At 42.6% G+C, this 26259-nt stretch overlaps 1 protein-coding gene across 3 annotated transcripts in view; it reads right to left on the reverse strand.

Annotated features, from left to right (window-relative positions):
• spock1 (SPARC (osteonectin), cwcv and kazal like domains proteoglycan 1) overlaps positions 1-24626 on the reverse strand; it is a 116914-nt gene extending 92288 nt beyond the window's left edge. For 2 of the 3 annotated variants that reach the window (XM_056439522.1, XM_056439520.1), the window contains exons 1-2: positions 24520-24626; positions 23845-23979 (exon numbers count right to left, since the gene is read on the reverse strand). In XM_056439522.1, coding sequence (XP_056295497.1) covers positions 23845-23976 — 132 coding nt within the window. In that variant the 5' untranslated portion in view covers positions 23977-23979; positions 24520-24626. The remainder of the gene's footprint in view (positions 1-23844; positions 23980-24519) is intronic. The other variant, XM_056439521.1, reaches the window with a different exon arrangement.
• Positions 24627-26259: the final 1633 nt, after the last annotated feature.

The raw sequence follows: 26259 nt of genomic DNA on the forward strand, positions 1-26259 counted from the left end.
GTACATACAAAATTTGATACGATTTGAAAAGAAGCCGAGTTCGAGTCTATTTTCTGCCGTTTTGGGGTATAATCAGTCATTGTGTTCTCTGAGAGCTGCGAAAACAAACCCTCAATACTGTGCCTGAACGCATCCTAGACACTGGGGCCCACATTAACCGGTCAGAGGGCAGACGCATAGCAAGTGGAGTGGAAACAATTAGAGACAATACCAATTAGTTTACCAGTACTACTGTGCAGTAAAAAAGCACAAGTGTAAAAAACAGAAGCGAATGAAAAATAAAACCCGCCAAACTGACGTCTCATGCCAAAACAAACAAAACAACCTAAGATACAAGCAGATTAAGTAAAGTAATGGAAAACCCATTTATTCTATTTTGAATTTGTCTGCCTGCATTTAAATCAGATTTGTAAGATTGTTCTTCTGCACTGGGCTGTTAAGTTGAAAACTGGAGGTTTCACTGCTGTGTGTTGTCAAAAAACAGAAACAGAAAATAAATCAAAATGTTGGCTCACGTCGAGTGTTGCTAGAGGTCAGAGGTCAAGCAAGGCAAAGTAAAAAAAAATGCTGCCACCAATGAAATAGAACAGGAACAATGGCTGTTAGGGCTGAGCGGGGGGAACGCTGCAATGCTGCAATTTCAAGGTTCCTTTACTCACACAAGGGATTGTTTACCCTTTTCCATCCATCCATTTTAAGTTTAAAATGTACAATTGAATCAATACCCATTTTATTTGACAGCGAAGGACCTGGTACACACACACACACACACACACCTACACACCTACACACACACACACACACAGATGTGGACGGATTGTAAAGCCCTTTGAGACAAATTTGTAATTTGTGATATTGGACTATGCAAAATAAACTGACTTGAATTAGATGACAAAGAGCTCAGCACCTGTCTACTACTGTAAATATTCTGTGTAAAGGTTTGTGCCTTGTTGGTGAAATCGTGGCTTCACATGAGCATTTGGAGGTTGTGTTTATGCAAATCAGGCATCAAAGTTAAATGTATTCTCTTTTTGGCATTGCATTTTTGTTGTGTTCCAGCTCGCTGACACCAACTATTTTTGCAAACGCAAGCACAAAGAGCAGTTTGTGCAGCTTTAATTGGCATCGCCGCACACACAGACCTCTTCAAAATAAAGCTTTTGAATGTGTGTGATATAAGCTTTGACGCTTTCACTTTAATTTACATTTTTCATCCAGTTCAGTGTACATAAATACACACCTAAAACACAGCAGTAAATGTATATCAAATGCCATTTGTAATGGAATTTATGTCTTCACTTTGTAAAATTATTCGCGGATTTTTGCAAATATTGTCATTCACAACTTTGTTCTCCGGTCAGCTGATTTAATACTGTCCCCATTAAACAGCATTAAGGCGCTTTCCCATCTGCAGTTTGTGATTTGAGTTCACGCGGGTCACACAGATCCCTGATAATTAATTTTACTGCACATGGCTCCAACAAAATAGGAACTTTAGGAGCGTTTCTGCATAACAGACTGTTGGACTCTTGAATGCATATTCAGTAATTAAATGTGAAATCATTTAGAGCACAGGACGCATCCTGAGGATGAAATCCTGTGTCTTAATCACTTAATTAAACAAAAAGTTACTCTAATTGTAGTCACACTCCCGGAGAAGGTTTTCTGATCAAAGTCTGACCTGAACTCTCCTCCCGGCTCATTAGAAACTGTCTGCTGCAATTAGAGAGTTTGAGAGGAGCTGATGTGGTTGGTCATTATTCTGAAGCTTGCCACATTCTGATACTGTATTCATCCTTCTAATAATGTCCTCATCCTGCTTGGAAAGATTAATCGGTCACAATCTTCTACAAATATAAGTATATATATATATGTCTATGGTTTTGTGTGATGACAAAACAATAAAGCAGCAGGCTGGGTCCCAAAACAAATCCAATACAGACTCTGCACCACAAAGCAGAATCGAACAGATCGACAAGAAAACTGTGCATGTGTATGCCAACGTGTGTATGTGTGTGTGTGTGTGTGGGGGGGGGGATGCTCATGTTATCAGTGACACACTCATAAAGCAATTTAAGGTAATATATTACTTTTCATTTTGATTTTAACTGTTAATGTCAGGAATTCAAAGAGCATGTGCGCTCTGGGTTTCCGGAGAGCAAACACTCCCTGACACATTGAGATCTCCAAGGCTCTAATTCCTCTGCAGAGAGAACCACATTCATCTGGGGTCGTTTAGACACACTTGCAATTAAAATATATTAGTGAAACTATCTTTTCACAGAATGATCACAAGTTTACAAATTGTAATTTTAGGGGCAAACAAAACGAGCAGAACGCCCAAACAACAAATGCAATATGACGTCCCACTAGTACAGTTGACTGCATGTGCTGACATTGTTGGTAACACTTGCTACAATGTTAACATTCCTCTATGATTTTTTTAGTATTCCATTTTGCTTTCATATTATTGTATGTATTACTCGATACTCCACCTTTTTGGTTAAACCCTACACTATATTACTTTAGATATTACAAAGATCCAATTTCCCCCTGGGGATCCATAAAATGTCATATTGTCTGATCTCATCTTATGAAGTCAGTAACATCTGCACTCAGATTCGAGCGGTTACCACGCTACTGTCATCTACTGGAATGTACACACACACACAAGTGTACTGGATGCACTGTTATTTTTTTACATCAGCAGGAAATCTGTTATTGTTCTTCAAAAGCATCAAGTACCATCGGATGACTTCTTTTCAGAGACACAGAGACAAAGACCCGTGGGAAGTGTGTAAGCCATAGCAGAGTCGATAATAGAGCCATTCTATATATATATATATACTGTATAAAGAATGATATAATAGAAAAGGCAGTGACAGGCAGACACAAAAAGGGGAATGGAAGAAAAACCAATCGGAGAAAATACTGCAAAAGGTACACAAGTGAAATAAAAACAGCGAGAGAGGAGAGGGAGGACACTTCTTCATGAAGTATGATTTGCTAACTCCAGTCAGGTAATGATGCTGCATGGAGACACGTAGGACACACCACAGAGCACTTTTCGCTCTCACAGATTAATTGCCGTTCATCACAGACACACCTGGTAGTTGATTGGCAGTCTGTTTGAGGCTCAAGATCAGCGGTTTGTTTGTCTCTGTGCAGCACGACTCATTTCCAGCACTAATGACTTTCCTGGCTCCTCACAGATAATGTAAATAATGGAGCTGTCACTGTCCAAACTTAAAGAAAAAAAGCCCTCAGCCCATTCACTATTCTTTGCCTCCCTCTTCTTTTCCTCTCACTCTCATTAGTTGTGAGATCTGCCGGGTCACTTTGCATTGCCATCCCTTTCAGCTTATTGTCTGATGTATAATCTTGTCCTTTGTCCTCTCCTCCATTTCCTTTCCAATGATTCTCTCCACCCCGACCTCTCCGCTCACTTTCCATTCCGCTCATTCATGTCAGGGCGGGTGACACTCCGTTGGAGAACAGAGATTAGTATTGTGTTTGTTTGTCTCTGTGAGCGCCTGTTCATTTCTCACACTAATGACCTGGCTGGTTATTAATGGATGATAGCAGTAATGGAGCTGTCACTTTCAAAACTGATGCTTGGTTGCTCTTCCACTAAGTCCCCCTATTTCCGTCACTCCTATCTCTCCCACTCCTCTGCACACTTTAAATACAGTATAAGGTCACATCAATATTGTTTTACTATCTTTTAAATTTATGTTGGACCCTCACTCTCAGAGATACACACCATGACACATACAGCTGATATGTATACGTTTATTCCGGCTTGCTGTGCAGTTATTAACCCAATGCAAGTAAAGCAAGACCCTCTGTCCTACACTAGAGGAGAGAAGCTCTACATTACTCTCATCATCTATATATATTTCAGGCTTATTTAAAGGTGCATTCCAGGTAAATGTACATGAGCTTGCAAGGGGTTTTAAAGATAGAGCAATCAAAGTGTCCACATAAAGCAGTGGTATTGGTAACATAATGGTTGTGACAAGTAGGAGCTGATAATAATGAGGTGCATGGGTTTGTTTGAGTTCCATAACAAACCTTTCTCAAAGCTTAACAAAATGATATTTCAAAGCAGCCAAGTAAACACATCATCTTTACCTGAGCATACAGCATAATCAGATGTAAAAGTCGATTTATATTGCATTCCTTTGGCTCTTTTCTTTTCAAAAGTAAGTATTTTCCAATGCACATACATTCGGACTGTTTTGAGTTCAGTGTCTTACTTATGGGGTCAGATCAGTCTCAATAATTGCAAATGCACATGGAGAGACTCACAAATGCAAACGAGAAGATTCACAAATACTTTCCAATGCACACGAAAATACATTTACGATTTATACAAATGTAAAAGAAAAATCACAAATATATTTATGCATTTATATGTGGATTTGTTTCATTGTTTGTAGATTTATATGTATTTATTTTGTAAAGGTTACAGGTACTGGAACCCAAAAGCACGACAAACACAAGAATGCAGGAGGAGGCTGTTTACTAGTGTTGTTACGAGATGTGCCGACGCTTCGAAGCGTGTGTCGAGTAATGGAGGGGGCGTTTCCTCGAAGCGCGTATCGAGGCTTGCTTCATTTAGGGGAGGAGCCAAAAATGATGACGTCCGAAGCCTCGCTGCCCGGCTGTACCACGTGACTGCTTCGGGAAGTGGTTCAGATATTGCCGGGAGGTTTGACAGCAATATAAACCCCTCAGGCTCCATTCAAAATGTGGATTGTTGGTTGAGAGTTTAGAGATAGTTTGCAGAGTTAGGAGAGTGAGGAGAGAAGGAGAGGTGATAAGATGGAACTGTTGAGAAACTGCTATTTCTGAATAAAATGTCCCTTGTCCTGTACATCACTGTCCAAGTTACACAAGCATATTCAGTCCCCTCTTCCTAGTTACACACACACACACACACACACACACACACACACACACACACACACACACACTGTCCTCTGCCTGCTTAAGCTCATGCCATTTTCCAAAAGTGACATAATAACATTATTACACAACCTGCCATATCATATGATACTACCATTTTGGGAACATTTATACACACAGAATACATTAAAAAAATATTTTATTATGCACATGTGTGATAATTTCTGTACAGAAATGATTTGGTCATACATGTTCGTAATTCATAGTCATTCCCAACAGCCATAACAGACACAAAAATTCAATGCATCGCATTATGTGGTTCAGATACAGCTGCCTGTGATTATACACTTGGCCAGTAGGTGGTTTCGTGAGCACATGAAGCTTCGAGAAATGAACCCTTTCTCGAACCAATTGGCTGAAGTGGTTCGATGCCTCATGAGGCTTCATCTCACCATCACTACTGTTTACTTAATCTTTCAGGCAGGGTCAAAACCGGGTGGTCAGTCAAACCAGGCAACAAATCCAAAACTGGCAGGCAAAAATCTCAAGTCGGGTTAACAGGCAAACAGGGTCGTAACAGGCCGATCAGAACTTGTACAAGGAATTCGCTGGAGAGTTTGGCGGTGACACACAAGACAATCTGGCAGAGGACAAGTGGAAGTGAGGGAGCTAAATAGTGAGGGACTAATGAGGGGATGGGCTGCAGGTGAGAAGGGCGTGAGGACCAGGTGAAGGGAATGAGGGGCAATCAGGGAGGACATTGATGACAGGAGAGTTAATTAAATGTGTAAGCAGGATGAATTTAGCTCGGAAGGTGGGGAATTCGTGACATATTTGGAGGGCGTTAGATGTTCCGACGTGTGTGGGACGTCCACAACCAGTATAAAGCAGAACTAGTGGTTATTTCTTCCATGGTGGATGGCGGGAAAGTTACATTTTTCTGTACACATTTGTGAATCTTCGTGTTTGCATTGGTGAGTCTCTCTATGTGTATTTGCAATTATTGAGACTGATCTGACCCCAGACTTACTCAGTGACGTGTGGATGAGGTGGGTATCAAACCTGTCATTACTACATAACTACTCATGAGTGGCTCTCTTAATCAAGTTCATTTGGTTAAATAAACAAAAACCTCTGAAGCGCTGCAGTTATATAGTGTGTCATGTTACGCCCTGTTCAACCCCCTAACAGGAGTAAGAACTTAACTGTCCGGGCGACTTTACAATGCCCATATCATATTTCAAAAGGAGAAATATACAACATAAATACCTCGATAAACTATGTAGAGATAGTGATAGAGATAGAGTGGAGTAACCGAGCAGAGAATGAAGACTCTCTCCCTCTGCAAGTGTTGAAATGAGCTTCTCTGTGCTATATTTGACACGGCCTGGGCGAGATCGGATCTCACTCGCATTGGGATCCAATCGTAGGTCTCCTTCATCTTCCCCACACACAGGACTGCCTCTCCAAAGCCAGAGCAAAGGGGAGAGAGGAGGAAAACACACCTGAGGCCCGCTGCCTTGTGTCATGTAAAGTTACCAGCATTTCCTGATATTGCTGCCTCAAAATAACACTTTTTAAAAATAACAAAATAGCGCGAGAGAATTTCAGTGGAAGGAATTTATCGCCGAATGAGCTGAGCTTAGTTAGCAGCTCAAAGGAAAAGAAGGCTAAGTGCCAGAAATAAGAGTTTTTTTCCCTTTTTATCCGGTGTATGTCGCATTGAAGTGTCGGACACGGCTGAGCTCTGATCTGTCGCAAATTATCTTAAAAGTGGCATTGGAAAGACAAGCGTACCCACGGCCAGAGATGAACTCCGACAATGGGATACACCCAGTAGGCCGACAGCGGTAACATGTAACACCAGTGGATGATTTCATCATCACAATGCAGTAATGTTATTGGCTGATTGGACCAGTTAACAGCAGGAAAACTAGAGGCCACAAAGTGTTCAGTGTCGGCAATAAAATCCAAATGTAGTGTGTGTGTGTGTGTGTGTCTGTCTGTGTGTGTGGGTGTGTGTATGTGTGTGTGGGTGTGAAAACTCAGGGGAGAGCAGAGCACAGAGCTACAAACCTCCGCTGCCACACTCAAGCCCTGAGGCCAGTACTGTAGTAACCAAGGCTGTACCTCCTAAAACACCTACAAACACACTATGTCGACAAATCATCTCGCCAGCAGCACAGACCTGTGTGTGTGTGTGTGTGTGTGTGGGTGTACACTCGATTTGTACGTGTGTGAAACCCAGGTTGAAAGAAACGGCCCAAGTCCCTGCAGTCACAATAACACACCAACCAGAAAATACACACGAGAAAATCACAATCATTATTATAATTAAGCCAAAAACAACATGAGCAAGTGGATAATACAGACTTACCTGGTGTACCATGAGTAAAAAAAGGTATCAGGTAAGACATGAAAGGAAATCAGAAAATGATATGTTAGCTTGCAAACTGAAATTCTGCACACAGCGCTGTTTTCTGCATAAGTAAATGGTCACAAGAGACAACAGATTTTAAACTTGTTTATCTATCCAATCACTCGGTGGTACATCTTCAACTTAACATAAAATAATGAAATGCAAAATTTCCAAACACACGCACATTCTCACACGCACACACGCACACACACACACACTGTCACACACAGGACACACACACAGACACACACACACACACACACACCAATCTGGGATCCTAACAGCAAGCAGGCAGTCATACAAAGCAGCCAAAATTAAATCAGACAACAACCTGCTGTATAATTCATTTTACCCTGTTGGAAACATAGTCTGGGAAAAGTGTATTCCAAACACACCAGCACACACTTATTCCGTACCTTGACAAAATGTTTATCTATACTTTGACCTTTGCAACAAAAGTATGAAACAAGGCCAGCTTTCAAATCTGAGTCAGTAAAATATTGCAGTCTTTGCACATTGCTGCTCCCTTGCTGAGTGTCCTTGTTAAACTGAGACGGGGGAGGAAGTGTAAGAACACACACAAACACGCATGCACCCACAGAGCAGTCCTACCGAATTTTGAACTTTGAGAGACAAACATATTTTGTTGTTTAATTTGTTGGCATATAAGTAAGCGACAACCGGATGACATACAATATGTCTCTCTGGTGGTGCCATCAACATCCAGCTTTAGCCAAAGCCAATATCAGATTGTCTGGGTTTGATCAGGTGCAACTAACATGATAATTATCGATTACCATTCTCTACCCTCACAAAACTAGTTACCCCAAGGATCCTCTAATCGTGCCTCTACTGGAAGGGAACATTACAAACTCTCACCCAATCTCTCTTTCTGAAAAACTGGGCAGCAAGAGTCAGAGTGGGATGGTATTTTCTGTTTTCATATAAGTGGCAAAACACATGCAAGTAAGGTGTTGTGAACATTTCATTTGAGTGTGTGTGTAAGCGTGTGTGTGTCTGTGCAACGGGGTGCATTATTATTCCACCAAATGCAATTGGTTTGCAGTGATGTTGATTACTTAAAAGGAAATCAACTGAAGATCATTAAACAGACCACTTAGTTTATGAAATGGCAGCTTGATTATATTGTGTATTACATTTATTAATGCACCTGTGTGTGTGTGTGTGTGTGTGTGTGTGTGTGTACCATCCATGCTCGTGTTCAAATTAAAGCCCTATCAATACTGGATTTTGGGGGCGACTTCAAATTCTATATATAGAAGTTATAGATAAATTGGTCAATGTTTGCTTATTACATTATCACAAAACAGCAATAACAGCTTATTTAAAACAATGAACTTGACTGAAAAATATAGTATAATAAAGAAGAGGGTCATTTGTAGGATTCAAAGAACGAGTGGGGGGCTAAGACCCAAAGGGAGTGGTATGTCTGTCAATGTTTGCGAGCACAGCAATTATTTGGGGGAACCCGGTTGTCCATTGGTTCAATCAGAAAGTGACTTTGCTCTGTAGTTTTGCTTCATTCAGTATATAACACAAGATACAGATTTTCAGGGTCATCGTGATAAGTTATGCTCATTTAGTCACTATCACTGAGAAAGATGAACTAGTTCAGTGTCAAATATACCATTCAATGGAATAAAATATAATAATAATATATTAATGCTAAGAATAGATGGATCTCAATAGTTATTTCTTGTATTTGGAATTAGCTCGTTCACACTCGCTCCCCGGAGACAGTTTCTAACTCTTCCCTTTCATTTGCATCAAGTAAACCTAAATGTAAGCAGGAAACACTCGTTAATAACTACCGACATTCTGTAACTACCTGGACTTACAAGTTCACTCAGTGCATCATTTACTTTGAGCTAACCTCATTGGCTGTAATCCTGGCTGTCGATGACGAGAGACGTTACTTGGCAGAGTGAGAAAGCCAGCGCAGCAGGGGGTACGTGAAGGTACTCCAGGGGGCACGTGAAGGTACTCCAGGGGGTACGTGAAGGTACTCCAGGGGGCACGTGAAGGTACTCCAGGGGGCACGCCACCTGTCAATCACCTGCCAATCACTGCCTCCTTGAAAACATTAACAATGGAGTCGTGGCTGAAACGTAGCGACGATGCTGCTGAAAACACGGAGAGACGAGAGTCAAAGAAGAAGAAACCAGAGCGGGCAAAACTCCGTCAGGTTTCAGACGACTATGTTTTAATTAGTTTTAAGTCCACAAGTTGCAACCCCCCCTTTCTGTGGAGAGAGGTGAGCCAACAGTAGCATGAAGCCAGCGCAAGAGGACCGACGTGAAGTGGACTCACTCAGAAAATGAGCCCCGTGTTACATGAGGTTTTGAACGACAGCATCAACTTCATACAGTTAAGGCCACGCAATGCACGCCGTGTGAATACATGGGAGCTGAACACAAACACACACACACACACACACACACACAGAGGGGCGCTGCTCTCTCTGAGGGAGGAGACCCATCTGACCGAGGCCTCCAGATGAAGCCACATCCACACAGCGTTGTGTGTGTGAAGCAGGAGCAGCCTGACCTGGGACAGAAAGCTTTGGAGCAGTGACTCCCCCTGGCCTCCACGTATTGATGTGAGGCCTCCTTTGCTGCAGTGACTGAGATCAAAACAAAGAAACAGACCGAGTCTGGAGAAGAGATGATCACAGGAGTCGCCTCCCTGCCAACAACACTGACAAAGATCATCAGGACAAGTTTCTCACTAAAATGCAAGTGCAGTAGCACTCAGTCCAATGCAACAATGACATTTTCAGTTTCTAAAATTTGAAGGGGGAGAAAATATACAAACCAGAACGCACGCACATATGTAACATGTTAGTTATAAATAATGTGTCCGTGTGAGAAACAATAGTTTCATTTAATGACATCACACCATTTCCCTAAAATAGGCCTAACGACGCCCCTGATGAAGAAAAGTTCAGCTACAGCAACCATTGCTTGTAGAAGTATATAAGTCGATATTATATCAATATCGTGACATGAAACTATTGTCGTAAACCTTGGGATATTCTTATATAGTCAACTATGTTCTCCAGCTTATCGTTCATTTTGTCTTCTCTATCTAACAAACATGTTCAGGTTTAAAAGTGTACACACACACACATAGACACACACCTTATTCCATGTGTGCCGCTGAATGTGTTGCTCATTTGAATGTGATTACAGCTGCAGCTTAGAGGATGACTCAGTTGAGTTTAATTAAAGCTGTCAAACTATTCTTGTGTTGTCCTCCAACATGCATAAATATATTCCTTTTCCCATCCACACTCTTCTCACAATGTCTCTCCCCCATTAATTGGAGCCTGACATATGCGTAACATCAATCTCCCTTTATTCCTCTAGAAAACATGACTAGCCTTTGGCTTCACTATTCTTCGTATGTCTTTCCCCTGTCCACTGCTCGATCACTGGGACAGCCGTTGTCAACCTGTATCATCGCAACTGTAAAGGAATGTGAAATGGAGAGAGGGGGGAGACGGGGGAGGTGAGTCCATTGCTCTTGAAATGAAAGTATTGATGTGTAAAATTAAATTATAACTAATATTGATTGTTATACAACAAGTGAGCCGTTCTTTTGCCTCATGGTGACCAAGCAATGCTCTCGGCTGACGCATGACACACGAATATCATTGACATATGCGCAGTTGATTTCATTTTGTTTTGGATGACAGCACAGAGAGAATGAGTTGGCAAGAGTTTTAGTTTGAACAAAACCAAATACGTTAATGGCAAGAACTGAATCAAATATGTTAACCTTTAGAAAGTATCGGTAAAAAAAAGACAAGCCTTCAAGGAACAGAAGGCCATGTCTGCAGCACAAACCAAAGTGTGTGTGTGTTTGTGTGTGTGTGTGTGTGTGTGCGTGTGCGTGTGGTCTCATAACATTAGCGTGGATCATTTTCAGTCAACTCATTTAAACAACACGTTCGCCTCACAGCACGGTATCCCCTGATGACACGTTAGAAACTCAAGCCCATGACAGACAAGGAGCATCTTGTTTGTGTAACTGCATAACCGGCAATAACAAATTATAAAGTAAAAAATTAACAAATTATTTTATAATTAGAGTTTCCCCTCGTAACTTTTATATGTGTTCAAACTTTTAAAGTTGAAATAGGATACAAGGGATGAAAACCCCATCTGGCTTAAATCTGGTTCCATGCGTCTCCCTGGATTTGAAAGTCAGCCTGAAACAGGACGTCCAGCCAGCTGTTACTTTGACAACGCTGTGGCATCTGACTGGAGAGTGGTTGTGTACAGTGCCAGCGAAAAGGGGGCTGAAGTTGGCAGTGACGGGCTTAAACTAACTTCAACACCAGAAGCATCAGCAGCAGCCCCTCTATCCCAGGTGTTGAAGTGGACCACTGGGTCCTGGGACTGGATGCTGCTTTTATCCACTTTCTGACACACAGCTGACATAACTCACTCCTCCCACACTGATGGCAGAAGCACACCAACATAGAAACCAACAACAAACGGACATAATTACTAGATTACAGCTGGAGGACTTGGGTAAATATGAAAGTTTCACCTGCCACCCTTAAAAGACATCCATTACCATGAGGACATTTTATGTAATTCCAATACGTTTTAATGTGCATATGTTGGTCAGTCACACTAAAAACTATTCAAGCGATCACCATGGCATTTGGTATCGACATTCATGCACCCCTAACTGCATCAGCCATAATTAAATGAAGGATGTTGTCCTTATATGATAAACATCTTAGATCAAGAGACTTTGAGCAATCTAAATAAACTTCTCTTTAGGGGAAGCTGCAGACAGTGCAGTTCCCCATAATCTTTGGAAAAGCTAACACTGTCGAACTACATTACCCAGAGGCCTATTGGTTTAACTGTCCACACACATACGTGAAGAGAGTCCACAAATTTACATGCAGTATTCATTCAACCCCTCAGGGTTCAACTATTCATTACTATTACCGATTCCCAAGAGTTTATGTTTCATAAACAAGAGTGGACCTCCAGGGAGTTACGTAGTGCCAGAAAACTACAACACGATGCACGGAGGAATATGGAAGAAGACTATAAGCCACAGGAGGAGGAGATCTGCCACATCTGTGTGTCAATCTCCCTCCCTCCCTCTATCCCTCCCTCCCTCCCTTCCTCCCAGGAGCCTCACATGAGCTGCAGTAGCAGACACCTCCTGAATTATTGAAGCAGACAAGACATCTCTCAAACTCACACACATTCACACACACACAAACAGTAACTGAACCCTGCCCTCAGGGGGGGAATTTGATAATGACCAATTCAATCTGACATGGTTTTTGAGACCGTAAACATCAGTGAGAGGAGGAGAGGGAGGGGAGAGATGCTGACACTGATCGAAAGGAGGGCCGGGGAGGTGTGAAAAAGAGAAACAGACTGCCCATGATTTATTTCATACAGTGACGATCAGGAGTGGGAAGGCTACTTTCGAATGTAATCTGTGCAGACTTGTCAGTAAAATATGCTGCATTATATAATTGATTCTGCTACCTCGGAAGCACAACATGTATCCCAGCTATTTATACCAAATAACAACATGTAATTTAACTATCGTTATGATCGTCTGCATCGGCTAACATTAGAGCAATGAGTGTGTCAATCCTCTGAGATCAAACTACTGTAATTACAGGAAACAAGGGGAGGTAAACATACAATCAATCAAAGCATGACGCTGCTTTAGAAATCACAAGATATTCCCTCTTTACATGATATTGGAAAGAAGAGAATGTTGTTCTCGAGTGTGCTACATATTGCAAGTGATACAAGATGATAAATAGGACTGAAAAACAAAATCAAGAATACTGATTCCTGTTTTTTTAAATTTAATTGAATAGGTTGCCATGCCATTTTGTATTCATGTCTCCAGATGATTCATTACCTTCGCATTGAAAATGCCGGAAGGTTATGTTTTGTATTACTTTGATCTCCTTTCATTAAGCATCATCACCAGGTCAAAATTAGAATTCATCCAATTCTTTGGTTGATGACCTGCAAAACTAATTACTTTTTTATTAGCCTCAGCTGTACTTTTTTTTGGTGCTAATTAGAAAATGTTTGCAGGCTAACATGCCAAGAAGGTGAACGCGTGAAGCATTATACCTGCTAAACTTTAGCATGTAGCATGCTCGTTGTGCACATTTTAATTTGCTGAGTATTTAGCTAAAGTATTGAGTTTTTAGCTAAAAGCACATAAAAGAGAAATCAAATGATATGATGTGATCGAGAGACACAAAGAAATCGAAGGAATACAGCTCCTCCCACCTGTATGTCCTTCTGAGACAACGCATGTCAAAAATCCCCATTTGGAGCTCAGATTCATTTAAAATATTAAACATCATAAAAAGCAGCGTACTCATTGGTGAGTAACAATATACATCTCGAGGTCTGTTGACAGGTGTAATTGACATGAAAATGAAATCTAAAATGGCTGCATTCCATTTCGGTGAGCTAGTTCCAGGGTGTTGGGCGGGTTGATGGAAACTGAGCCATTGTTAATGAGATTAGTTTCACCTGCGCATTTCCTGCTATGACGTGTTAAAGCCGCAGGTCTATTCTATCACTGGGCCAACAGGGACTTCCTTTGGAGAGTAACAAGTGGCCGAATAAGGCTGCTGCGACTCATTTCCGCTCATTTCAATTCATAAAACGGAGGACAAAATTAAAAATCATGCACTGGCAGATGGAGAGATGAAGAGGGAGCAAAACCCTGAGGAAGAAACTGATCATACAAGAACCAGCGAGCGCACAGTGGGGGTGACAGCTTCATTAATGGCAATGGCAACATAAAGACAGGAAAAACTATTCTGACATACAGAGTATAGGTCTATATTCATGATCTGACATGCACATTTCAAAAACCTATTATGCGTTAAACTTTGACACGTATGTTTCCATAGACACATATAAACACATACACACGCACACACCTACACACACACACACACACACACACACACATACACTCACTTTCATCAAAACCTGCTGCTACCGATGTGAGTTCAAACCCACTGTATTACAGACATATGTTTTACAGAAAGATTTCTGCCTGTCATTTTTATTATGTAAATGTGATAACAACTGCAGACATCCATGAAAATGAAATATGGTGAGAATGAAGTCAAAACAGCTTGAAGCCATATGGATCATAACGCATGCAGGCTGATAGCATATTTCACTGGAAATTATATTGAGTGAATCTTTTTTTGTGTTGAAATGATTCATTGAATAATCAATGAAACAATTTACAGGTAATATGGGTCAATGATATGTTTTTCTATATTCCTTTATTGTATTGTTCACATCAGACAAAACAAGACGTGTTTGTCACCGGTGCCTTTTTATTAACCATTTGTGACCTTGTATACTAAATGGTTATTCAATAAATGATTAAAAAGTGAAAGTATAGTTTGATGATCAATAGTTACAGCCCCATTGGAGTCATATTGATGGTGTGCATTGATGTTCGATGTTTACCATAATTTATCTTAACACGTGAACAAAGCAGACTGTAGGTAGGGATGAGCAATGTGGATGGAGTCAACCTGCTAATATTTGCTTATTGGCATTAAAAACAACAGCCTGGAGGCTGAATGTCTTTAGTATTGCAGGTATTTGGTCATAAACCAAAGTTTTGAACAAAAACATATTTTGACCTGATGAAGGCACAATAGAAAAAGTGATTCCATCCATCCATTCTCATCCACTAAGTCTAGGGTCAGGTTGTAGGGGCAGCATACTCAGCAGGCTGAACCAGATTTCCCTCTCACCCGCAACATTTTTCAGCTAATTCTGGGGGTGTTCTAAAGCCAACTGGGAGATAAAATCCCTCCAGCGTGTCCTGGGTCTTCCCCGGGGTGTCCTCCCAGTTGGACGTGCCTGGAAAACCTCTAAAGGGAGGTGTCCAGGAGGCATCCGAATTAGATGCCCGAACTACCTCAGCTGACTCCTTTTGACCCAAAGGAGTAGCGTGTCGACTCCAAGCTCCCTCCTGATGACTGAGCTCCCTAGTCTATCTCTAAGGCTGAGCCCGGCCACCCTACGGAGGAAACTCATTTTGGCCGCTTGTATCCGCAACCTTGTTCTTTCACAACCCAAAGTTCGTGACCATATGTGAAGGTTGGAACAGAGACCAACCAGTAAATTGAGAGTTTTGCCTTTCGGCTCAGCTTCCTCTTCACAAAGACGATCCGGTGCAGCGCCTGTTTTACTGCTGCAGCCACACCGATCCGCCTGTCAGTCTCCCGCTACATCTTACCCTCACTCGTGAAAAAGAGATACTTGAACTCCTTTGCTTGGGGCAGGCACTCTATTCCAACCTGGAGGGAGCAGAGGTTTTCAGCAGAGGACCATGGCCTCAGATTTGGAGGCTACAGGGACTACGGTTACAAATGTAGCCTTAGCTAAGACTGACACATTTACCCCTGGGTTTATTGATGTGTTCAAATAAATGAAATAAAAGTTGCTGACTCCCATCTCCGCCGCTTCAGACTCTGCTGCAAAATGCCTCAGTGAATGCCGGAGGTCATGGTCCGAGAACGCTAACAGGACCACATTGTCTGCAAACAGCAGAAAGGCGATCCTGAGACCCCCAAACCTGACCTGCTCCGCCCCCAGGCTGCGCCTAGGTATCCTGTCCGTGGAAATCACAAACAGGGCCGGTGATAAAGGGCAACCCTGGCGAAGGCCAACACCCACTGGGAACGTATCTGACTTAATGCCGAGAATGCGAACACAGCTCTTACTGCAGGCGTACAGAGACCGGATAGCCTGCGGCAACGAGTCCGGAACCCCGTAATCCCGCGGCACCCCCCACAATAACCCCCAAGGGACCCAGTCGAAAGCCTTCTCCAAATCCACAAAGCACATGTAGACTAGTTGGGCTAACTCCCAGGACCCCTCCTGTAGTCTTGCGAGGGTAAAGAGCTGGTCCACAGTTCCACGACAGGGACGGAATCTGCACTGCTGTTCTTGAATCTAAGGTTCGACCAACAGCCAGAGCCTCATTTTCAGAACCCTGGCATAAACTTTCCCCGGGAGGTTGAGTAGTGTGATACCACGATAGTTTGAGTACACGCTCCAGTAGGGACGGGTATCGTTTGGTTTTTTTCCGATACCGGTGCTAAACTGGTACTTTTAAAACGATACCGAAACGGTGCCAGAACTGATACTTTAAAAAAAGAGCACAAGACGACGATTGACAATGACGTCATTAAAAACCTCTTCAGCCATATTCCCTGTAAAAGCCGTTCTCATGGCCGCACTGACAAAAACGGATATCAGACTGTTGCATTCGTAGCTCATACACGGTGCATGCCTCCGCTCTCAAAGTTAAATGATAGGCTATCTAATCTGCTGACAGGGCGGAGTCACCAGATAAGTTAAAAATATATATTTTTTTCAATTTCAATCGGCTTAGGCAAATGTGTGTTGCGTTTTGGTCCGGGTGGCACCGGTTGTTGGGTTGGGTACCGGATTTCGGTACCAAACCCTACTCTCCAGTCCCCCTTTTTAAAAATGGGAACCACCACTCTGGTCTGCTAGTCCAAGGTCACTATTCCTGACCCCCTCCCAGGAGAACTATGGAGTCGGCAGGCGGTTCCCTTTCCACGACCCCTCCTACCGACTCCAAGAAGACCAGATACTCTGAACTGCGGTTTGGTGCATATGCACAAACAATAGTCAGAGCCTTACCCCCCGCAACCCGTTGGCTCGGTATATATAGCACCCGACCCCGATGCTTGTCCCTGCGGGTGGTGGGTCCACAGGGTGGCTGCTCCATGATATGACTTTGGGCTGAGCCCAGCCGGGCCCCATAGGCAAAGACCCGCCCAACAGACGCTCGCCGGCGAGCTCCCCTCCTGGGTCTGGCTCCGGGAGCGTGCCCCGGTTTCCCTTATTCGGGTGAGGTAGCTTCAGTCCGTGGGCTGCTATTCATCAGGGTTTTTTGGACTCTCCCTCGAGACCTGTTTGCCTTGGGAGACCCTACCAAGGGGCTAATGCCCCGGACAACATAGCTCCCAGGATCACTGAGCCTCTCAAACTTCTCCACCACGTTACGGTTGCGATTTGCGGAGGAGATTGATCCCATCACTTTTAATATAGCACATTCCTTCCGAAATGGATCAAGATTAAATTAACAATATTTAACCCTTTCAGATGCCAGTTCAAACCAATTTCAACCAATACTACCATGACATCCATCCATTGGTCAATCTGCATGGGTTAGTATTACGGGAGTGTGCGCACTACCTTCTAAGCCCACCTACTTTTTAAGCTGTGAAATGCATATTCTTTTTCACTGGAGAATACTCAAAGAACATAAGCTTAAGACACTCTAACTTGAGACAAACATGCAGGAATTATTTTCTTTCAATATAGTTATAAATGTGGTTTTGGGGCGAGCTGTACCTTTTAAAAGGGAAAGCCCTACTTCAGTATAAATAGCATTGCAAAATGTCTTTCATGAATAAATTCTCATTTATACATCATCATATTACCTACTTCTAAATGTAAGGTGCTGGTCATGCTTGTAACTACAAATTAATATTGGTTTGGTAAGTGCAGTATAGATGACCCAATGCAATACTTTGGAATAGAAACCTAAAATATCTATTTTCCAATGGCTCAAAGTAAGACATCAAATTAAAAAAGTAGTTTAGAGCATATACATGTTATCCCCCGATAGTAAGAGGGTGGCTTCTCTGTATAAATATGTTAACATTAGCAGCAAACCAGACAGTATCTCTTCAAAAGAATAAACGGCAGGAGTGCTTCATATCAGCACCACATAGACCGGCAGAATGACAATTCCCACACACACAGAGAGAGAAAGAGAGAGAACGTTTGGAGGCGCTGCCATAATCAAGCTGACTGAAGCACACACACACTCATACACATGTTTTATTGATGATGGATTCCACGTCCGTCCATCTGTTCTTCCCGCAGTGTTGATAGGCTTCACATAAAAGCTCCTCCTCTTCCCCTCTTCTCCTACTATCTCGCTTTTCCCCCCCATTTCCTTTTTCTTATTGTCAGCCAATATTTCATTGGCAACCCTTTAGCTTTCCCGCTTTGAATGTCTCTCTCTGTTCTGTCCTCCAACCAACACACACACACACACACACACAGTCAAAACCTATTTATCCTGGTCATAGGGGACAGTGACCTCTGTCTAGCCTGTGACCGAATTGTCCTCCAAACGTGCGTGTGTGTGTTCCTGCATATGGGGGTCTGTGTGAGTCTTCCTGCCTCTTCACGCACTTATTGATTATATCAAGGGTTACCAGGCCCTGCAAATGTACTGATCGATCTCTCCAAGCGCCTCAGGGTGGATGGTACGCTTTGTGTGTGTGCATGTGTGTTGTGTGGTGAACATTTGTACACATGCAGAGACAGTAGCTAGAGAGAGATGTGAAAAATTTCCATGAGTCAGTATAAAGTGACAAGGAAGACACTTCTTCAACACAGAGATTAGAATCAGCATTTTTTCACTTGAAATCAAGAACTCACAGTCAGAAGTGCGCATGCAGAAGGAAAGCATGGCAAAGGAAAAGGGATGAAAGGAGAAGAAGGTGTATTTTGAAGGACACCGTTTCATCAGGAGTTAGTGGAATATAAAAAGAGAGAGAGAGAGAAGGGAGCTGATAAACAGTCTGAAGAGAAGGTAGAGAGGCAGCAAGAGAAATGTAGGACAGAGGAAAGGAGAGATAAGAAAGAATGGCAGGTGTTCACCCCAGACTTCGTTTAATTGACGGAAATACCGTATGTCTGCAGGGGAGTGATCACTCAGAGGTTGTGTGTGTGTGTGTGTGAGAGAGAAGGTGAAGGTGAGTACAGGGTTTGTCTCGTCTAAGCTGCTTCTCTAAAGCTCCCCACGCCCCTCCCCCCCCAGCTGCGTAATCAGGACACACGCATACACACACGGGTGCAAACATAGACATAGCAGAAGAGGAGCAGTTCATTCGGATGCGGTGGGAAGCTCCCAGGTGTGAACGTGTTTGCCGTGTGTCAGTGGGAACGTGCAAACGCAGCAAAACCCTCTGCTCCATAAATGGAAGAGTGAAAAACCTGCAATACACCGACCAGCTTTGCAATGAAAATGATTGCGCGCACATACACACACACACACACACACACACACAGTTGACACACCATTTTGTAGAAGAGAGACAGCGGGGGTTGGTGACTGGCAGCCTCAGTCGTCTTGGAAAAGTAAATACGAAAGATAAAACATGACAGAATTTAATTGTCTTCACAAGAGTGAGCTGAGACAGGCCGCTGGCTCTGACACACACAGTCGCAGTGCAAACACATGGTGGGAAGTAGCCAAACACCAGGTCTACCAGCAAATGAACAGAGAGTCTGGGGACAGCATGCACTTACACAAATATATGAGGAAATATGCAGCACATATCCGTTGTCCCCCAATAAGATTTAGTGCATTTCTGCAAACTTGACAGCATGCGAGCAGGGGGCGGAAGACAAGATTTCGGTAGGAAACGAGAGAAAAGGAGCACAGAGATGAGAAATGACTCTTTTAGAAGAAATAAACAGGACGAAGAGTGCAAACAACTCTTCCTCCTCCTGAAGATAAAAGTGGGTCTGCCTGGTTGGCAATGACAGCCATTCTGTGACTGTTTGCAGAGAGAGATTCTGATAAGAGACAACATGAGAGGAGATTAGACCACGCAAGACAACGACAGACGACACAAGGGCTGGGCGTTTGTCAAAATGAACGTTCAAATCTGTCAAATGAGTAAACATTCTATCAATCTGACCAGGCATTCAAAGCCAACCTTCTATGCTTTCGGTAAAACACATTTTGCCCTAAAAACGGACTGAGTTCTGATCAGATTTATTAAATCAGATGGTCCTAATTACTTATTTAAACGCATTCTCGATGTAGATCAACTTATGCTCTTATACACAGACTCTCAGACACCAATGCTTGCTGAACTGTTTCTTCAATACAAACTACCCAAAAATGTCCTTGAAAAAATACACAAGTGCAATAGCCTCGCTCAGGCCAGAATAGCAGAGCTGGCTTGAACCGGCCAGCTCACTAATACACAGACCATAATATATGTAGTATTATCTGATATACTTCACTGCGATGTAAAAAGTAATTACACCGGGGGCTTTTTAAACTGCTGTTCTATAACCTTTTAACAAATGCTCCAATAGTTTGGTTCCAAATTATCAGTATTTCCTCTTTGCAATGCAGAGGACCCAGAAGATTGAGGTGGACGGTTTTTAACTCGAAAGGTGAGCGAGGTAAAGTAATTAAGGTATCTAATTTAGAAATTGAGAATGAATGAAACTATCAACTCCAAATGTGTCTGTGAGGACACTTCAGGAAAAGCATCTGGTTCACTCAACTAACAAATGTACTGACTGTGAATCTGTCTGAGGAGAGCACAGCTATGTAACGAGCACCATAAAGAGACGGAGTGGAAACCACCCTCGTGGCGCGTTTCAAGCACCACGGCCTCAACCCCCCTGAATGCTAGTGTTACCAGATGTTTATTGGGTAATACGCTACTTTGTTTTACTGCTGCTGCTTCTACTGAATACCACTCATACAGTATATGCTTTTGTCCTGACCAGAATACTCTGATGTGACCAAGGGCACGAGGCAGCTGCAGGCTTACAACACATTATATTAAATGCTGCTATAATTTATTGGCATATATGATTATTCAAATTTGAGTGGTAAATGTAACCTGAGGAAAAAGAAAATACAATTGGCTTAATTAAGTGATTTGGCAAATGAAAAGATTAAGAAACTATTGAATTGGTAATAAACATGTAGATCATCTAACAAGCTGAATAAAAGTCACTGCAAGATAAATTAAAATAAAATGAGACTTTCCCACAAGACAACTCAACTAATCAGAATCAGACTGCAAGCCTCTCCACAGTCTGAAGCGACGCTTTGTGTCATTTATTAAACAAATCTGTCCTTTTGTTTCTACAAACCAGCTGAAGTGCAGGTACGCATCAAGAAGACAAGCAAGGAACTCACATTGTTTTTATGGAGGACAATATTTCTTTGAACAGACTAAATGTGATGGTAATGAATTATATGTTTCTTTTAATTCTACTTCATGTCCTTTGTAGATTGGAGTGGACTAGAATAAACCATCTGTCTGCAAAGCAGTCCCGTTGTTAGGAATGTGCCGAGCAAAATAAAATAAATAAAATCCTATTCCCCTTATGTTTTAGAGATACGCCACCTGCACTTTTAACTATCGACGCTCATGCAATAGGCGGGAGGGAGCGAGTGGCTCATCGGGGATGCAGCGTGAAACGTGGCAGATGGGGGAGAACACTGGAGAGGAGGAATCACGGGGGAGGGCAGCTGGAGAGGGAGGGGAGATGGAGAGGGCCACGGTTCAGGAAGCACAGGGTCATTCACGGCTCCGGAGACACACAAAGAAAATGAGTGAAAGAGAGAAGCATGGAAGAAATATGTGGATTTCATGAGTGGGGTCATAAAGGATTGCCATCTGGTTTCCAATTATGACATCAAATAACATAATTAGTTTTAATAATCCAGCTTGATGGTTTATTAAAAAAAAACTGAAAAAGAATGATGTATTTCCGTGTATATATTTATATATTTGTACCGAAGTTCCCCAAATACTTAATGTTAAAAAAACAAGGTACATTTGCTAACTCACCACTTGTATTCTGTAACTTAAAATCATGAAGATAGTTATAAGAATGCTTGTTTTGTAGTTTTGCTGTTGACTCATACAGAACCAGATTTTCGTAATTTACCATCCTCCTGTCCGCAGCCCTCCACTGACAGTTTCCTGCCAAGGAAGTTTCATGTGCCCAGGAGACCACACAGAGGAATAGAAAGTAGGCAGCAGTGTACACACACACACACACACTGCAGGTAGTATGGTCCTGCAGTGTGTACAGACATGACTAATACTGGCGCTGATCCAATACAGTATGGGGTCGGTCAGCTAATAAGGTCAAAGTTAGCCCACTGTCGACTGAAATGTCTTGAGGACACCGTCATGTCAGGAGGGATCAAAAGGCAAAGCCCGTGTCAACACTGCAACCTGATGATGACTGGTTATACTGGGTGTATGCTGGTTTTGCATCGTTGTCATTCCCCAGCTGAGGCCGTATTCGGAGAGGAGCACAAACTTGTCCTAAGAAAAAATACCAATACCAAGAGAAACTAAAGTCATAAGTCATTATGCCTTCAGTGTTAATACATCTAACCCTTTCAATTTCCCCTTAATGTAAGGATGTTCAAATCACACCGTCGAGCAGTTTCAAATATATTCTCTTCCAGTTTGAGGCTGTATAATATTTACAGTGTGAAATATTTTAACCCAAAACGACAAGTTTTTATGGCTGTACCATTTTATCAAATATACTCTGGATGTCTCGTACATCATTTTTTTACACCCCCCTCCCCCGAACCACCCTCAAGAAAATAAATTCACCCTGATATCTTAGGTATCTTTGAAAACGTGGGGTTTGAACAATATGGCTGCGCAGCAACCGTCTGAATGTGTGCTCTCCTTCTTTATTTCACAGTAATTAGACCTACACGTTGGTGTCGCTGCAGAGAATCATGCCTAGACTTCAAATTGACTTTCAGCAAATGTATATGACGCACCTTCTCGATTCACTAAGTTCTTCTTCAGTAAAAGGACTCAGAACATTTCATAGATGTTTTAACCATAGCAACCAAGTTTTCAAACCACATCTCACCTTTACTGAATTCAGGAGCTAACATGGCAACTTCTGAGATGTGATCCAACTCATGCCTGATATCTCTGAATAAACAAGTATTGTTGATTCACCATAATTTAACAGAGACAGAGACAGCCACACAGGCACTAGCTCCTGAGTGGACTACAGACTTTTACAAGTACTGTATGTTAATTTTCTGAGGAATCGTACAGGACAGCTACCATACACACACAATTACTGCAGAGGCTTTTGTGTAGGTTATGAAATTCCACTAGACTCATAATAAATCACTGACTCTCTTTTTCTATTTCTGACTCAAAGAGATGATACATTATCAGTTCTAAAAGCCATGTGTACTGACTACTTGAAAGTGGAATGGAAAGATGAGATTTCATAATGTCAACATTGGCAAATAAAAACAGTCAATTCAAGTCAATTCAGACAGTCAAATCATGAGCTATTTTTAAAAAAAATGCAGAAGTCTGATCTCGGTCTGTGAGGAGGCTTCTCCCTCGACCAGGATCTGAACCTGCTGAGTTACTACAAGGTGGATTATGCCTGCTGACAAGTGCTCAAGTACTCATAGGGTGTATCAAGGGCGTATTGTGCGCTCTCTCTCTTTCTCTCCCCCTCACACACATACACACACACACACACACACACACACACACACACACACACACACACACAGGCTAATGATGGTGCTGGATGTTGTTTCTCTCGGTTCAAACTCACATCTCTGAATCTGTTCCAGGATCTGTCCTTGTTGAACTGAGCCACGGTGCTCAGCCATTTGTCGTTACTGTTACCGGACACCGTCGTTCTGCTCAGCAAGAGAGCCACGACAGGTAGCAGAAAGAAGAGCATCTTCTGAAAGCAAAGAAAGAGAGAGAAAAAAACAGAGGGACATGATACGGATGCCATTCAGAGTGAGACAACAAACACAGAGGAAAAGAATGCAGCAAAGTGTCAGAAGAGCAGCATGAAGTGAGACGGAGCACTTTGCAGAACACAGAACTCTCTCCTTCTGTGACGCACCGCGGGTCAGAGTGTCACGGGGGACATCCAAAGCAGCTGAACGCGCCACAGTGGTGGCCGCGGAGTGCTCATTTTATCAAATTGCCGATCCTGCTCCTAATCGGATTATAAACATTGGAGAGTTGTCACCGCGGCAGATGGGGCAACGCTTCCGCTCCGCCAATTTAAAAAACAATTAGCGGCGCCAACACTATTGCCCCCCCCAGTAGCTTTGTCCGGGCTCTCAACTGCGTTCTCCTTCAGCGGGCAGCAACACCAGCACGGACTCTCACTACTACTTCTCACTTTCATTTGCAGTTTTATATTTCTTTGATAACAATTTTCTTTTTAATTAAAAATAAAATGCCCATCACCAGCGGGCACTTCCCCTACCTGGAATAGTTCGTTGATGTCCAATTTGTCGATTCCTGGCGGGAAATAAGTCCACGGCCACGGGCACTCCGGTGGCACCGACTGCTACGATTGACAGCAAAAAGGGAGCTGCGAGGACGAGCTTACCGGGAGCTTTCTCCTCCTCCTCAGTCACTAGTCACCGCCCCTCTCTAACACGGACCCTCCTCCCCTCTCTCTCTCCCTCTCCCTCTCTCCAAAACCCACTCGCCGTGGCATTGATTTTCAGCTGGGGGATTATTTGTGTTCACAACAGAGCGCCCGCAGGATTTGGGCGCCGTGTCGCAGCAGCGCTGTTCCGGGATGCACAAATACACATTTCATTTTAGTCACGCGCCTCTGTTTGTGGAATTCAAGATCGTGTCCATAGTGAATACAATTAAGATGCATAAACCCTGAAATCGGCGATGTGTTGGGGCTTGAAGTTTTATGTTCCCACAGCGGATGGGTTGATGCGCTCTGGAGCTCCACGCACTGAGGGAGGCCACGCGAACCGACCTTTTGGAAATGAAAACTCAATTCGTAAATGGGCCATATAACTAGGGCGGAATATTACGTTACATGTTTAAATATGTCATCTGCAACTCGCTGTGAATATCTCTGTGGCTTTTCTTCTCTGTGGATTTTCTTCTCTCTTGTTTCTCTTTTTCTGTCTCTCTTTGTAAAGTGTGTGTCTGGGTGTGTGTGGTGTAGCCTACAGTGTGTGTCTCGGGGTGTGTGGAGTTCGGCAATACATCGGTGTGCGTGTCTGTGCGCATCGTGAATAATACTGGCATCACTCTCCTTCATGTGTGGTTCAGTTACAGCATGTTTTATTGACTAGTTTGGCACGGTGAACCCAGTAGATCGGTACAGCTCCATATCTCCCTCCGTTTCATAAGATCGATGCTATTCTGGCTGACATCACCATTTGTTGTAATACTTGCACTTTTGAAAAGTAGGCTATTACCAGTATTAATCTAGTCATGAACAGCAGTCAAACGAACCAGTGTAGTTTCCTTTTGCAATTCTGTATTCATCTGCGTTGTTGCAAATGCCACTGCGCTTGCGTGAATGGCAATACGGTATCATATTCATATAACTATATTTTATCATGCCATTTTAATGAATCTGGATTGTTTTGTCATCCAAGTTTTAGTGCTGTTTGAGCACCTTTTTTTCCCTCCAGGAAAACTAAATATGAGGTTATAGGCCGACAGCTATTTCTCTTTTTATTTTGTGCTCTTGGTCCAGAAGCAGAGCTCATTAAAAATGAAACAGGTTAAACACAAAGAAGTGTATGCAGTATTTTGAAATGATGTATCCTGCAGTGTAACAGTGTGAATTATTGCCTATGGTGACCTCCTAAATCTTTATACAGAAAATACTGTATTTGTTTAACATGTGTCCACATTACATATATATTTCATAAGCATTAAGTGGGTGGAGACTTGAGCAGGCCTTGCAGGTGTGTTGGGGTCTGTTGGGGTCTTCACAATACAGAAAGCATTGTTCAAGCAGGCTTCTGAGTTTTAATGAAGCACTTAACCACTGCAGTTGGAGGAGCTGTCCATAGTGCAGACCTTTTTCTCACCAGGATTATAGTTCGGGGTACACAAACAGTAATGCACATATTATAAAGTTATTATTTATTAGTTGTATGTCATTTAGAGCAGCAGCTGGTTCACAGTTAGTCGGTCCGATGGCTTGTTGTTATTGCCAGACAACTGCACTGTTACATTG

The sequence above is a fragment of the Pseudoliparis swirei genome, chromosome 19 (genome assembly GCF_029220125.1).
Source record: "Pseudoliparis swirei isolate HS2019 ecotype Mariana Trench chromosome 19, NWPU_hadal_v1, whole genome shotgun sequence".
Taxonomy (NCBI): domain Eukaryota; kingdom Metazoa; phylum Chordata; class Actinopteri; order Perciformes; family Liparidae; genus Pseudoliparis; species Pseudoliparis swirei.